This window comes from Onychomys torridus, chromosome 4 (assembly GCF_903995425.1).
Source record: "Onychomys torridus chromosome 4, mOncTor1.1, whole genome shotgun sequence".
Classification (NCBI taxonomy): domain Eukaryota; kingdom Metazoa; phylum Chordata; class Mammalia; order Rodentia; family Cricetidae; genus Onychomys; species Onychomys torridus.
In genome coordinates, this window is record NC_050446.1 from 96,517,930 (window position 1) to 96,533,357 (window position 15,428).

The window sequence follows — 15,428 nt, forward strand, 5'->3', positions numbered from 1 at the left end:
GTTAGTGTCTCCAGAAGAACCCTGGCGGTCACTGCTTGTCTCTGTCACGCGCTTGTGGCCAGGAATGTAACTTCCTTGGTGGGCCCACGGCTGATGTAATACACATTCTGAATAAAACTGCCTTTGTCTTCCAAGCAGATAAAGCAGGAACCCCAGGGTTATGCCTCTTAGTGTTCTCTCCCCTATCCAGAAAAGTAATTTATTCGTGGATTCATGTCACTTGTTCAGTCAGTTTACCAGTGGCACTGTTCTAGTGCGGTACTATTAAGAGAATGGTCTGGAAACTCAGAGCTGTAAGCCGTTGTCTTTTCCCCACACCCACAAACAGAACAGAAATTTACCTAAATTTAGCAAGCGCACCCGAGGAAGTTCTCCACCCAAAGCTCTCAAAGGAGAAACCTTCGAGAATGGAGAAGCGAGCAAGATTCTCCGAGCTTCCCTTAGGGCAGGAGGGTCCTTGCACGGGGAATCCTGAAACCGCCTTCTTATTCCGGGGTTGGGGTTATAATCCAAGATTTGAGTTCTGCCAGTTAATGCTCTTAATTGTTCTGGCTATACTTTTCAAGAATGAAAACTTCAGGTCCTAAGCCCTTCTCTGACCGGCATAAGAACGAATGGAGGTCCTTCCTAGGATGAAGGAAGGACACCAAGCTCAGAAGCACCCCCGATCGCAGGGTACGGAGGGTCCCGCCCAGGCTGTTCCAAGCACCACAGGACTTTATAAGAACATGAAACTGAAAATAGGAAAGTCCCTTTTTAACCTAGTTCAGCGTCACCAGCTAGGAGACTGGTGACGGCCTCCTGATCTGGGTCCCGATTGGCTGCGAGAGTGGGGACTATAAGAGCGCGCCCAGCCCGGGCCGCACTCATTTCGCTCCGACCGGCGCGCACGATGGCTCGCTCTGTGGCCGTGGTCTTTCTGATGCTTGCTTCACTGGCCTGCTTGGATGCCATCGAGCGTGAGTGTCTCTCTCTCCTCTCTCGGCGTTAATTCTGATTTCTCCTCAGTTCTCCTTCCGGACGGGATTGGCCAGGGCTGGGTCTCCCGGGGAAGAGGTGGGAGTCCCGCCGCCCCCTTCTTGCTGCTTCCAGGCAGCAGTGTGGACGCGGTTTGCGACTGTGTAGACGGACAGTCAGCGCTGGAGGTGGGGAGAGCTTCTCTCCTGCTCTTTGCTTGCCGGAGCCCCCCTGGACTCTCCCAGCGCCGCGGGAGGGTGGGTCTGCCCGGAAGGTGCGGAGTAGAGGGCCTTGGACTCGACTCGGGGAACCCGGGATGTCAGACCGCAGCCGCCCAGCTGCCTTTGAACTTTCCGAGCTCCTGGGGTCCAACGGAGCCAAAGTCTAGAGAAATGGACTTGAGTCCTAGGCTCTGCTGTTTCCAAAGTTTTTCCGACCGTTAACTTGCCTTGTCGTATTAATGCTTTTAGTAATCATCATAAAGGCTGCGGGGTATGACAGTTTACTCTAATGCTGAGGACGCTGCGTGGTTTATAACTTGGAAACTAGCCTACAATATAAACATGGTTCCTTTTGTCTCTCAGATGAGGAACCCGAGGCATCGGGATTTTAAGTAATTTATTCACACAAGGATTAATGGCAGTCGGGATTGGAATTGAGGCCGATTTATGCCATTTGGGGTAAAAGTAGGCCTTTTGGATGTAACCCCATTTGTTTCTAGAAGTGCCCTTGGCCTTCCGGGATCATAGTCTATAAAGCAGGATGGGCTGCCTTGGGCCCTTACAGGCTTTCCTTTCTGGCACGCAGTCTGGTTCTGTTTTACAAGATAGAGCATCTACTTTCGGTTTCGGAAATTGCAAGTTTGTCAAAGTCAGGAAGTTGTGAATTCTGGGGCAAAGATAATTAATTCAGTATAGTTACCAAGACTCTTGAGAATAAATAATTCAAGAAGTCAGAGAGGTAGAAAAGTGGCGGAGCCCAGATTCAAACCTGGCCCAACACTTGTCTAAATTGTGTAAGAAGAGGTCGTTCATTCCCAGAGGATTCCAGGCAGGATGAACCTGGCCTCTGAACTCCGTGGCATTTAATATTCTTGTTACTAAAACCTCAAATGCAAGGAGCTTTCTGGCTTATCTTCACTTTAACTTTACAGGAGAAAAATCCAAGGCTTCATAGAAACCTTAACTGTAGTTCTTGACAGAGCTAGTAACCTTTCCTCCAGTGCTTCTAGATACACAGAGCTGGCCGCAGTTCCCAGATGCCTTTCCTCCTCCCTTCTGCCTTCTACATGAGAATAAGCAGCTGCCCTTTAGAGACCACGTACCCTGAATATATGTGTATTTGGAAGTATTTTTTTTAAATGTTTATTTATTATGTACACAGAAGAGAGTGCTAAATCTCATTACAGATGGTTGTGAGCCACCATGTGTGGGTGATGGGAATTGAACTCAGGACCTTTGGAAGAGCATTCAGCGCTCTTAACCTCTGAGCTATCTCTCCAGCCCTGGAAGTATGTTATAAGCCAGGTGTGGTGACTCATACCTGTAATCTCAGCCCTGGAGAGGCTGAGACAAGAGTTTGAGGCCAGTCTGCAGACAGAGTAAAACTTTATCTCAGATAGATGGATGGATGGATGGGGAAAACACAAGAGAGCCAATGAATTTGCTCAGCAGGTAGAGAGACACTAAGCCTGAGTTTGAGCTCAGATGCCCCTTGGTAGATGGAGAGAACTGACTCTTAAATTCACACAAGAGCTATGGTGTGTGAATACGCACACACGCACGCACGCACGCACGTCTCTATATTGTGAGGTAATTATTCCCAACATGTTTAGTTAGGGCAGCCATCTGAAAGTGCTGACTAGAAACACATAATCCTACTCTCGTTTACATTGCTCCACTTAGTTCTAGTGGAGTATCTTCTTTCTCGTTTGTCACAGCCCCCACTTCTCTCTACTGGATTTACCCATCCTAACCCAACCACTTAAAGTTTTGCTAGCTTCTGTAGCTATTCAGATGTTGTTTGTTTCCTATTTCATCAAATCAGATCTTTGCTTTGGCCTATTAGCTCTGGGCTGGAACAGAGAGATGGTACCTGGCAGGATTGGACCCTGGAATGACTTGCATAGAACATAAGGAGAGAGAAAATAATACTAACCCTGCCACCTGAGGGGCAAGGCTCAGCTTTCAGCTCTGTATCAGACAATACGTGTTAGGAAGTCTAGAGGGGAACGTGAAGCAAAAAGGAAGGGGTTAAAAATAAGAAAGTGATTGGGGCTAATGCAGCATACAAGGATGTGGGTACTATGATACACATACTGTGGAGGGTGTGCGGAAGAGACAGGAGATTTGGAAAGTAGGTGGGCCGTGGCATTTATTCAGGGAAAGGATGGGTATAGTTCTTGAGAGCCTACAATGAAAGCTTCTTAAAAATCCAGCAGTCTCAAGTGACAGAAGACACTGCTTACAAGCCAGGTAGGAAGACCCAAAGGCCTGTGTACAGGATTTCAAGGAAAAGATACTAAGTCATGATGTGGTTCTCAAAATGTAGGTAGCCTTTTGGGGAAGCAGAAGATCACCTGTCCAGAGCAGAAATGGAAGTGGGAGAACTAGATGACCAAGTGTGACGTGGGCATGGTGTAGACTGTGAGACAGTCAGCTCCAAGGAAAAAGCCCCAGCAGTCATCATTTGTCCTTCTCTGTGACCCTTAGGTACCCCGCAAGTGCAAGTATATACCCGCCACCCACCGGAGGATGGCAAACCGAACTTCTTGAACTGCTACGTGTCACAGTTTCACCCACCCCACATTGAAATCGAGCTGCTGAAGAATGGAGAGAAGATAGAAAAAGTGGAGTACTCAGATCTGTCCTTCAACAAGGACTGGTCTTTCTATCTCCTGGCTCATACTGAATTCACACCCACTGCGGCTGATCAATACGCCTGCAGAATTTCACACACCACTCTGAAAGAGCCCAAGGTTGTCACCTGGGGTGAGTCTTCAAGTTCTTCCTTAGTTTCTGAAAGCTCTGAGTCACAGCCTAGAACTGCTTTGCTATTTCAAAAATCTGCATACTGAGATTGTTAGGGAATACCTGCAAAGCACTGATCAGTGGAGCCTTCTGAGTAGTTCACTGTTGTGAGAGCAGGGAGCAGCAGCAGCATCTACTGGCCCAGACTTCTTACTGTGGCTTCCTCCAGTTTTCCTGGCAGCCTGATGCACACAAAGTGCCAAAGAACATGCTGGGAAGGCACAGGCCTTGGCTTGCAATCCCTGCCCTCTTGTATCTACAATTCTGGATGTTCCAGTACCTTGGCTAGGTACTGGAGATTGTAGACTGGATCTCTGGGTAGTTCTCAACAAGTACTCAAGGCTAGCAATAACAACCTATTTATTCTACTGGTCTTATTGTAACATTTTGAATGTCTATTAGTATTTAGTAGAATAAAAGTAAAACTGTTTTTTTTTTCCCATTTTCTTTTTTTATAGATCGAAACCTGTGATTAAGCATCATGGAGGTAAGTTTCTTGACCTTAAGAAATGGGCCTTTGGGGGTAGAGCACATGCCTAGCATGCATAAGGCTTTGAGTTCTATTGTGTACAAAAGACGTTAATCAGGGTAGCTTGTCAGTAGCCACAGAAGAATCCTTTGGGGTTACATTCCTTTATCCTGTGGATTGGCAGGAAGGAGGCACGGAACTACTGGTCTGGCTCTGCCACCATCACTAACCCTCTAAAGGGAACACTCGGCCTGCTAGTATGTGGCCAAGAGAGACAGGCAGTTATCTACCCCATCTCAAGGGTTTGGTTGTTCTTCTGTTTTCTCCTTGGCATTTCTGCTGAGAAGGCCTTAGACAATGAACCACTTGCTTTCTTTGTGTGGCAGTGGCCTTGCTCTTCAGCAAGAAGAGTAGGGTGACAGAGTTTCATCACCCCTCAGTCTCTTGTTCTGTCTCATTTAGTAGGCACTAGGTTTACCTTCTAGAGGCTTCCAGGCACTCTAGGGAAGAAATGGATATAGAATATTGTAACTCCATGTAAAGGCACCATCATAGCTGTCTGAGAAGGAAGTGTTGAAGCACAAGACTGGGGAACTCAGGCTTCTGTGTTAGATGTGGTCTAGGGGTAGAAAATCCAGATTTTCAGTGAAATCCTACTCTCCAGGGACCTTGGGGCCAAAATCTCATTCGAATCTTGTATTATTTTATTTCTAGGAAAGGGGGATTGATTTGGGAGAGAGTATTAGAGAGGGTGGGCAATCGGAACAGATAGTCACCAAATGGTGGAGCCAGGACCCACTTCCTTTTAGAAGGTAGTTCCAACACAGATTCTAGACCCACTGCTGGTGAGGTCTGTAATGCGAATGAAGTAAATGCTCTACTAACTTCCTCCTCCCCTGCCTCCCTTCTCTTCCCCTTTTCTTTTTAGGTCTGGAGATGCTTCATTTGGACCAGTTTAACTCCAAAGTGTTTCTCAGTTTTTAATATGCTGTACAATTTATGCACACAGTGAGGAATAGTAATGGCACATCATCTTCTTTGTGACTTTGAATTCTGCACGTTTTCCAAAAAAATTGAAGACTAACACCCTAGATATCTGAAATAATAAAGCATCAATGAGTATTTTGATCAGAAACAAACCATTTGATAATTTGAAAGAAAATAAACTGCTAGTAAATATAATTAAAAATAATAGTTGATCATATATCAAACCCTTTGTACATCTTATTAGTTGGATGGAGCTATTCATCTTTGGTCTACCACAACTTAAGTGATTTCTTTTTACATCTAAGAAACCGGAGATATATATATATATATATATATATATATATATATATATATATATATATATTTTGTAAAGCACACAGGCCCACCTGAAGTCTCTCATTGTGCCTAGCAATCCTCTCCCCCAACCCCATGGGTTATTTCCTCTTTGTTATTTTTACTCAAACATAAAGAAAAAAGGAAGGACTTTTGCTAGACATCGCCAGAGTGATACACGAAGAGATTTCTAGGTATCCTTAAATGTCTGCAAATGCGCATGTGGTTTTTATCACCTGAAGAGCCAGTGAGTGTCTTAAGAGGTTCTCATAGAAGCAGGCTCCTGAACCAGGGGTCTAGATGAACATGGCTAAGAAAGGGCTCCAAAGCAAAACAGGAGGAGTGTGGTTGGTGACAGGGAATAGGAAGGAACTGAGAGGGAGTAGGGATTTCAGAAGTGCTGGTCCCACAGGGAGCTCTAGAGCAAAAACCACATCTTAAAGTTTGTCTTGGCAATGTGGACAAGCCTGTTGCTGGCTCTACAGGACTGCGGTAGGATGAAAGCCCAGATATGCTGGTGTGCAAGTACTGGCATGCAAAAGCTGAGAACTGACTGGCTCTTACTGAAGGATGTAGGTGGGGCATCAGTGGCTACTGTGTTTCTTGTTCAATTCTGTTGTACCCACAGCACACCCAGTCTGAAAGCCCCACCAAAGTTTCTAAGGGCTAGTGTTAAAGTGGGAATGCTCATCAATTTAGAACTAAGTTTGAATCCTAATACAGAGTTGCTATAACATTCTGACTTGAGCTGTTAATTCTGATACAATTTAGTTGTATCCCCAAAGGTCCTTTTGTGGTTGGGCCTCTAAGAGGTGGGGTCTAGTGGGAGGTCCTGTGGTGCTCTCAGATCTTTTTGAGTTCTGAAAGGGTTACTATAAAGGCAGCAAACCTAGTCCCTTCTGTTCCTTCTGCTGGTCTAACAAATAATCACATGCTTACTCCTGATGCATTTTTCCCAGTGCTGTTGGCATGAAGGAGGAAACTTTGGCATAGAATATGTGCTAAACACTTAAATTTTGAAGTTTCAAAACTGTAAGTTAAATAAATCTTATTAAGTAGCTTGTGTCAAGTATTTTGTTATAACAATTAATTACTGGTTAAGAGTCACCATAACCCAAAAGTGGGATAATTAGTCCTATATCACAAAGTTTATTCATTTATTCACTCAATTGTTATTTTAAATTTAGAATTATTTATTTTTATGTGTATGATACATGTACATAAGTACACCACATGTATGCTGGTGCCCATGAAGTTCAGAGGAGGGTGTTAGGTCCCCTGGAACTAGAGTTATGAATGAATGCGAGCCACCATGTGGGTGCTGGGAACTAAGCCCTGGGTCCTCTGGAAGAGCAGCCAGTGCTTTTCCTTCACCGAGACATCACAAGGGAAGGATGTTTGGGCTAGCACCCCCAAAGGCTGCTTTGTCCAGCAGCCAGGAGCTCAAGAAGAACCTGGGGGAGGGACTTGCGAGAAGGAACCCCACCCTCCATCCTGCCAAGACGCCTTAAAAAGAAACTTTTTATTGTTTCACTGTGTGTGTCTCTCTCTGTGTGTGTACATGTACATGTGAAGGCTAGTCCTCTTGGAGGCCAGAGGCTGGAGCTGGAATTACAGACTTAGGTGCTGGAAACCAAACTTTGCTTGAAACTGCTTGTCCCCACAAGACACCTGAAAATGACCCTTGATACCTTGAAAATAACCTCAGGGCAGGCTGCAGGTGGAGATATGGACCCTTCTAACTGTTCTAGTGGAACTTTGTTGACACCTCAGGGTGCAAGGACTATCTTTCCAACTTCCTGTCCCCAAGTCCTGTGTCTACTGGTTCAACCTTGAGCAGTAAACCTGGCTTCCTGTGTGTGTGTGTGTGTGTGTGTGTGTGTGTGTGTGTGTGTGTGTGGTTTCTCTAGCACTGCATTCTGCCATATTGCTGTGAGCCTCATCAATGGCTCTGATTCTATCGGTTCTGTGATGCTTTTCTGAAATGGTGACAATCTAGGTAAAATTCCTCAAGCAAACGAACAAAAATCGCAAACTAAACCTTTTGATTGCCTTGTACTTATTCAGCTGTTTTAGCGAGGCATAGCTAAATTTCAAGAAATAAAACAATTTGAAAACACAACCTTTTTACATGTGATTGTAAACCCAGATTATATAAAGACTTGAGTATATCGTAGGCTGCGACCTCTGACCCTCAGTTTCCGGACACTACAAGTAATGTCACCATCGGAGCAAGCATAAAGTGTGACTGGACAGCTGGACTGCTGATCTAATCTCTGGGTGGATGGGGACGGAGAACAACTGCCCTTCCGCTTTCCTGTCAAGGGCTTTGGCCAAAGAGGAAACTAAGAGGGAGGGGGTAGGGAAGTCCTTTTTCTAACCAACCTGCGTTTTTTGCCTACAGCCTGGTGGGCAATGTGGCAACCTGCGCTAAGTTCACAAAGAGTGAACATGTTGCAGGAGGCAGTGGCAGCAGGGATGGGGACGAGAAGCAAGAGTGGAGTTCCAGAAGGACTTGGGGACACACACAAGGAAGCCAGGTTTACTGCTCAAGGTCTAACCAGTAGACACAGGCCTTGGGGGCAGGGAGTTGGAAAGATAGTCCATCTTGCACCCTGAGGTGCCAACAAAGTTCCACTCGAACAGCCTACTTTGTGACCTCTGCTCTGCAACCTGGGGTGTCCCTGTGACAGCTCTCTTCCTGTTTATCTACTTTTACACAGCCTTGCGCGGTCTTCCTGCCCAACCAAGTGTCACAAACTCAGCACATGCGCAAGTGCGTGCTTCTAGTTCTCCCGCCCAATAGCTACTCCTGCAGGAATTCTTGAGACGGGAAGGACAGAACACGTAGGTCCCACATCAGCTGCTGAATGCCTAGGGAGAGACCAGGTAATGGGCTCTGCTTTCTAGGGCTGCCCAGCCTCACTCAGAGGCCTCTCCTTCCCTGGTTGGAGAGGTAAGGTGTTGCCGTGGCCTGTGATCATGAGATGCAGAGCAGAGAGGAGAGAGCTAGCTAGAGTCGTGTCTCAGCAGGACTGCCTCTATCAAAAGGCTGGTGCCCATGAGGGAGTGCTAGGCACTGCACCCATCCCTGGGCTCCACCAATTTCCTTAGGTTTCTGATTGTCTACCAGGTTCCACGGTTTATAACCAAATTCCTACAGTAACACTGTATTGTGCAGTATTTCCGCCACTGTGTTTGCCATATAGTGTTGGTTGTTTTGTACCCTTACTCCTTTGGCTTTTTGGGGGACCCATTATCCAGCTCCCAAATACATCACACATGGAAGGTTATTCTTTCTTATAAATGCCACGCCCTACTTGGCTAATTTCTAGCCAGCTTTTCTTAACTTTAAATTACCCTGGCTACCTTTTGTCTGTTTTTTTTTTTTTAAACTAAAAAAAAATTTTTGTTTTTCATTTTATATACCAACTACAGTTCCCCCTCCCTCCCACTTCTTCTACCTCCTCACTATCACATCCCCCACCCACTCCTCCTCATAGCGGGTAAGGCCTCCTTGGAGAATCAACACAGGCTGGCATACCAAGTTGGGGCAGGACTAAGACACCCCTCCCTACATCAAGGCTGAGCAAGATGTCCCACCATAGCGAAAGGGCTCTAAAAAGCCAGCTCATGTACCAGGGATAAGACCCTGGTCCCACTGCCTGTGGCCCTACAAACAGATCAAGCCACACATCTGTCACCCACATTCAGAGGGCCTAGTTGGTCCCATGCAGGTCCCCTAGCTGTCAGCCCTGAATCTGTGAGATCCCATTAGCTCAGGTTGGCTGTCTCTGTGGATTTCCCCATCAAGACCTTGACCCACCTTGCTCCTATAATCCCTCCTCCCTCTCTTCAACTGAACTCCAGGAGGTTGGCCCAGTGCTTGGCAGTGGGTCTCTGCATCTGCTTCCATCAGTTACTGGATGTAGGTTCTATGATGACAATTAGGGTAGTCACCCATCTGATTACAGAGGAAGGCTAGTTCAGGCACCCTCTCCAATATTGCGAGGAGTCTTAGCTGGGGTCATCATTGTGAGTTCCTGGAGATTTCCCTAGCACCAGGTTCTTCCCTAACTCCATAATAGCTCCCTCTGTCAAGAAATCTCTTTCATTGCTCTCTCTCTCTCTCTGTTCCTTACCCAACTCAGCCATCTCTGATCACTCATGTTCCCATCCCCCATCCCCTCTCCCCTCCACCCTCTATCCCACTCCTAGTTTACCCAGGAGATCTTAACTATTTTCCTTTCCTGGGGCAATTCATCTGTCCCTCTTAGGGTCCTCCTTGTTACCTAGTTTCTCTGGAGCTGTGGACTGTGGTCTGGTTATCCTTTGCTTTGCATCGAATATCCACTTATGAGTGAGTACATATTGTGTTTGTCTTTCTGGGTCTGGATTACTTCACTCAGGATATATTTTTTTCTAGCTCCATCTATTTGCCTACAAATTTCATGATGTCATTGTTTTCTACCGCTGATTAATACTCCATTGTGTGTATGTACCACATTTTCTTTATCTATTCTTTGGCTGAGGGGCATCTAGGTTGTTTCCAGGTTCTGGCTATTACAAATAATGCTGCTATGAACATAGTTGAGCAAGTGTCTTGTAGTATGGTTGAGCATCTTCTGGGTATATGCCCAAGAGTGGTATTGCTGGGTCCTGAGGTAAGTTGATTCTCAATTTTCTGAGAAACCGCAATACTGATTTCCAGAGTGGCTGTACAAGATTGCACTCCCACCAGCAATGGAGTATTCCCCTTATTCCACATCTTCCCCAACGTAAGCAGTCATCAGTGTTTTTGATCTTAGCCATTCTGACAGGTGTAAGATAGCATCTCAGAGTCATTTTGATTTGCATTTCTATGATGGCTAAGGATGTTAAGCAATTCTTAAATGTCTTTCAGCCATTTGAGATTCTTCTGTTGAGAATTCTGTTTAAATCTGTACCCCATTTTTAAATTGGATTATTTGGTATTTTGATCTAGTTTCTTGAGTTCTTTATATATTTTGGAGATCAGCCCTCTGTCAGATGTGGGGTTGGTAAAGATCTTTTCCCATTCTGTAGGGGAATTTTGTCTTATTTACTGTGTCCTTTGCCTTACAGAAGCTTCTCAGTTTCAGGAGGTACCATTTATTAATTATTGCTCTCAGTGTCTGTGCTACTGGTGTTTTATTTAGGAAGTGGTCTCCTGTGCCAATTCGGTCAAGCTACTTCCCCTTTTCTCTTCTATCAGGTTCAGTATAAATGGATTTATGTTGAGGTCTTTGATCCATTTGGACTTGAGTTTTGTGCATCATGACAAATATGAATCTATTTGCATTCTTCTACGTCAACATCCAGTTATGCCAGCACCACTTGTTAAAGATGCTTTCTTTTTTCTATTGTACAATTTTGGCTTCTTTGTCAAAAATCAGGTGTTCATAGGTGGATTAATGTCAGGGTCTTCAATTCAATTCCATTGATCCATGTGTCTGTTTTTATGCCAATACCAAGCTGTTTTTTATTACTATAGCTCTATAGTAGAGCTTGAAGTCAGGGATGGTGATACCTCTGGAAGTTCCTTTATTATACAGAATTGTTTGGCTTTCCATATGAAGTTGAGTATTGTTCTTTTGAGGTCTGTGAAGAATTGTGTTGGGGTTTTGATGGGAATTACATTGAATCTGTAGATGGCTTTTGGTAAGATTGGCATTTTTATTATGTTGACCCTACCTATCCAAGAGCATGGGAGATCTTTCCATTTTCTAGTATCTTCTTCAATTTCTTTCTTCAAAGACTTAAAGTTCTTGTTATACAGGTCTTTCACTTGTTTGGTTAGAGTTACTTGAAGATATTTTATGTTTTTTATGGCTATTGTAAAGGGTGATGCTTTTCTGACTTTTTTTCTCAGCCTGTATATAGGAGGGCTACTACTTTGAGTTATTCTTGTATCCTGCCACATTCCTGAAGGTGTTTATCAGCTGTAGGAGTTCCCTGGTAAAATTTTGGGGGTCATTTAGGTATACTATCATATCATTTGCAAATAGTGAAAGTTTGACTTCTTCCTTTCCAATGTGAATCCCCTTGATCTCCTTTGTTGTCTTATTGCTCGAGCTAGAACTTGGAGTACTATATTGAATAGATATGGAGAGAGTGCCTTGTCTTGTTCCTAATTTTAGTGGAATTGCTTGGAGTTTCTCTCCATTAGTTTGATGTTCGATGTTGGCTTGCTGTATATTGCCTTTATAATGTTTAGGTATGTCCCTTGTATCCCTGATCTCTCCAAGACCTTTATCATGAAGGGGTGTTGGAGTTTGTGGAAGGCTTTTTCAGTATCTAATGATAATGAATCATGTGGGTTTTTTTTCTTTCAGTTTGTTAATATGGTGGATTACATTGACAGATTTTCATGTTGAACCATCCCTGCATCTCTGGAATGAAGCCTACTTGATCATGGTGGATGATTTTTTTTGATGTGTTCTTGGATTTGGTTTGCCATTATTTTATTAAGTATTTTTGCATCAATGTACATGAGGGAGACTGGTCTATAATTTTCTTTCTTAGTTGTGTTTTTGTGTGGTTTGGGTATCAGTGTAACTGTAGCCTTATAGAAAGAGTTTGGCAATGTTCCTTCTGTTTCTATTGTGTGGAACAATTTGAGGAGTATTGGTATTAGTTCTTCTTTGAAATTCTGGTACAATTCTGTGCTGAAACCATCTGGCCCTGGGTGTTTTGTTTTTTGTATTTTTTGTTTTGTTTTTTTTTTTTTTTTGTAACTGCTTCTATTTCCTTAGGGGTTATGGTATATTTAAATTGTTTATCTTATCTTGCTTTAATTTTGGTATATGGTACCTATCAAAAAAAATGGTCCATTTCTTTTAAATTTTCCAATATTTGGAGTACAGGTTTTCAAATTATGACCTAATGATTCTCTGGATTTCCTCAGTATCTGTTGTTATATCCCCCTCTTCATTTCTGATTTTGTTGATTTTGATATTCTCTCTCTGCCTTTTGGTTAGTTTGGATAAGGGTTTGTCTATCTTGTTGATTTTCTCAAAGAACCAACTCTTTGCTTCATTGATTCTTTGTATTGCTCTCTTTGTTTCTATTTTATTGATTTCAGCCCTCAGTTTGATTATTTCCTGTCATCCTCTTCTACTAGGTGAATTTCCTTCTTTCTGTTTTAGAGCTCTCAAGTGTGCTGTTAATTCGCTAGTGTGAGATTTCTTTATGTAGGCACTTAATGCTATGATCTTTCCTCTTAGCATTGCTTTCATGGTGTCCCATAAGTTTGGGTATGTTGTGCATTCATTTTCATTGAATTCTAGGGAGTCTTTAATTTCTTTCTTTTTTTTTTTTCTTTTTCTTTTTTCTTTTTTTGGTTTTGCGAGACAGGGTTTTGTAGTTGGAGAGCTTCTCTCAGGTGCCACCAAGCCCTGTTAGTCCAACAACCCACTTGTAAAATAAACACACAGACATTTATATTATTTAAACTGCTTGGCCATTAGCTCAGGCCTACCATTGTCTAGCTCTTACTCTTATATTTAGCCCATTTCTATTAATCTGTATCTTGCTACATGGCTCGAGGCTTACCAGTACCTTATCTCTTTCTTGTCATGGTGGTGGCTGGCATCCCTCTGCCCCAGCCTCCACTTCCCACAATTCTCCTCCTCCTTGTCCCACCTACCCTATCCTTCCTGCCTGGCTACTGGCCAATCAGCACTTTATTTATTTTAACCAATCAGAGCAACACATTTGACATACAGAACATCCCACAGCAGGGTTTCTCTGTGTAGCTTTGCACCTGTCACTTTGTAGACTGGGCTGGCCTCTGCCTCCCGAGTGCTGGGATTAAAGGCGTGCGCCACCACCACCCGGCTTTAATTTCTTTCTTATTTCTTCCTTGACCCAGTGATGATTCAGTTGAGCATTGTTCAGTTTCCATGAGTTTGTAGGCTTTTTGCAATTTGTGTTGTTAAATTCTAACTTTAAGCCATGGTAATCCAATAAAATCCAGGTGATTATTCCAATGTTTTGTATCTGTTGAGATTTGCTTTGTTACTGAGTATGTGGTCAGTTTTAGAGAAGATTCTATAAGGTGCTGAGAAGAAGGTACTTTTTTTGTGTGTGTTTGGGTAAAATGTTCCATAGGTGTCTGTTAGGACCATTTGAGCCATAATATCTGTTAGTTCCCTTATTTCTTTGTTAAGTTTCTGTCTGGCAGACTAGTCCAGTGGTAAAAGTGGGCTAATTTGGGGTTTGATGTATAATTTAAGCTTTAGTAAAATTTCTTTTATAAATGCAGGTGCCCTTGTGTTTGGGGCATAGATATTTAGAATTGAGACTTCATCTTGATGGATTTTTCCTGTGATGAATATGAAATGTCCTTCTCCATCTCTTTTGAGTAATTTTAGTTTAAAGTTTATTTTGTTAGATATTAGGATAGCTACACCAACTTGTTTCTTAGGTCCATTCGATTGGAAAATCTTTTCCCAATCCTTTACTCTGAGGTAATGTCTTTGAAGTTGACATGTGTTTCCTTTTCTTTTTTTTTTTTTTTTAAAGATTTATTTATTTATTATGTATACAATGTTCTATCTGTATGTATGTCTGCAGAACAAGAGAGGGCACCAGACCTCATTACAGTTGGTTGTGAGCCGCCATGTGGTTGCTGGGAATTGAACTCAGGACCTCTGGAACAGCGGTCAGTACTCTTAACATCTGAGCCATCTCTCCAGCCCCAAGATATGTTTCTTGTATGCAGCAGAAGGATGGATCCTGTTTTTGTATTTATTCTGTTAGCCTGTGTCTTTCTATAGGCGAATTGAGTCCATCGATATTGAGATATTAATGACCAGTGCTTGTTTGTTGTTGTTGGTAGTGTGTGTGTTTCCCTTCTTTGGTGTTTGTTGGTGTGAGGTTATCTATTGCCTGTGCTTTTGTGGGTGTAGCTAACTTCCTTGTTTTGGAGATTTACTTTTAGTACTTTTTGTAGGGCTAGATTTGTGGGTATATACTGTTTAAATCTGGTTTTGGTGACTGAAAGCTTTGCTGGGTATGGTAGTCTGGGCTGGCATCAGTGGTCTCTTAGTGTCTGCAAAATATCTGTCCAGGACCTTTTGGCTTTCAGAGTTTCCATTGAAGTCAGTTGTAATTCTGATAGGTCTGCCTTTATATGTTACTTGGCCTTTTTTCCTTTGCTACTCTTAATATTCTTTATTCTGTATGTTTAGTGTTTTGATTATTATGTGGTGAGGGGACTTTTTTTTTTTTCTGGTCCAATTTATTTAGTGTTCTGTTAGCTTCTTGTACCTTCATAGGCATGTCCTTCTTTAGGTTGGGAAAGTTTTCTTGTATGATTTTGTTGAATATATTTTCTATTCCTTTGAGCTGGAATTCTCCTTACTTCTATCCCTATTATTCTAAGGTGTGGTCTTTTCATAATGTCCCAGATTCCCTGGATGTTCATCTGTGTTGGGATATTCAGGTCTAGCTGTTGTAGAACCACTAGTTTCTTGTGGTGCCATATTGCTCTTTATGTTGTTGAATGTATTCTTACACTGCTATATACCCATATCTCCCTCCAATCCATACAGGTGGAGCCTGTGCCTCTTGGAGTACCTCTTCCTCCAATAAGTGCAGGTGGGGTCTGTGGCTCTGGTGGTCACTGGTGC

The 15,428-nt window shown here is 43.2% G+C and overlaps 1 protein-coding gene across 1 annotated transcript; it reads left to right on the forward strand.

Annotated features, from left to right (window-relative positions):
* The first annotated feature begins 857 nt into the window (after positions 1 to 857).
* Positions 858 to 4,473, forward strand: B2m (beta-2-microglobulin). Its single transcript, XM_036184770.1, has 3 exons — positions 858 to 959; positions 3,669 to 3,947; positions 4,445 to 4,473. The coding sequence occupies exons 1-3, from the start codon at positions 893 to 895 to the stop codon at positions 4,456 to 4,458; spliced, it is 360 nt and encodes a 119-aa protein (XP_036040663.1). The 5' UTR covers positions 858 to 892; the 3' UTR covers positions 4,459 to 4,473.
* Positions 4,474 to 15,428: the final 10,955 nt, after the last annotated feature.

What these genes read in the sequence shown, in the direction of transcription:
- B2m (XM_036184770.1), top strand. Translation starts at nt 893, where the DNA reads ATGGCTCGCTCTGTGGCCGTGGTCTTTCTGATGCTTGCTTCACTGGCC. An exon ending in CTGCTTGGATGCCATCGAGC is followed by an intron (nt 960 to 3,668) that starts GTGAGTGTCTCT and finishes TGTGACCCTTAG; the next exon opens with GTACCCCGCAAGTGCAAGTA.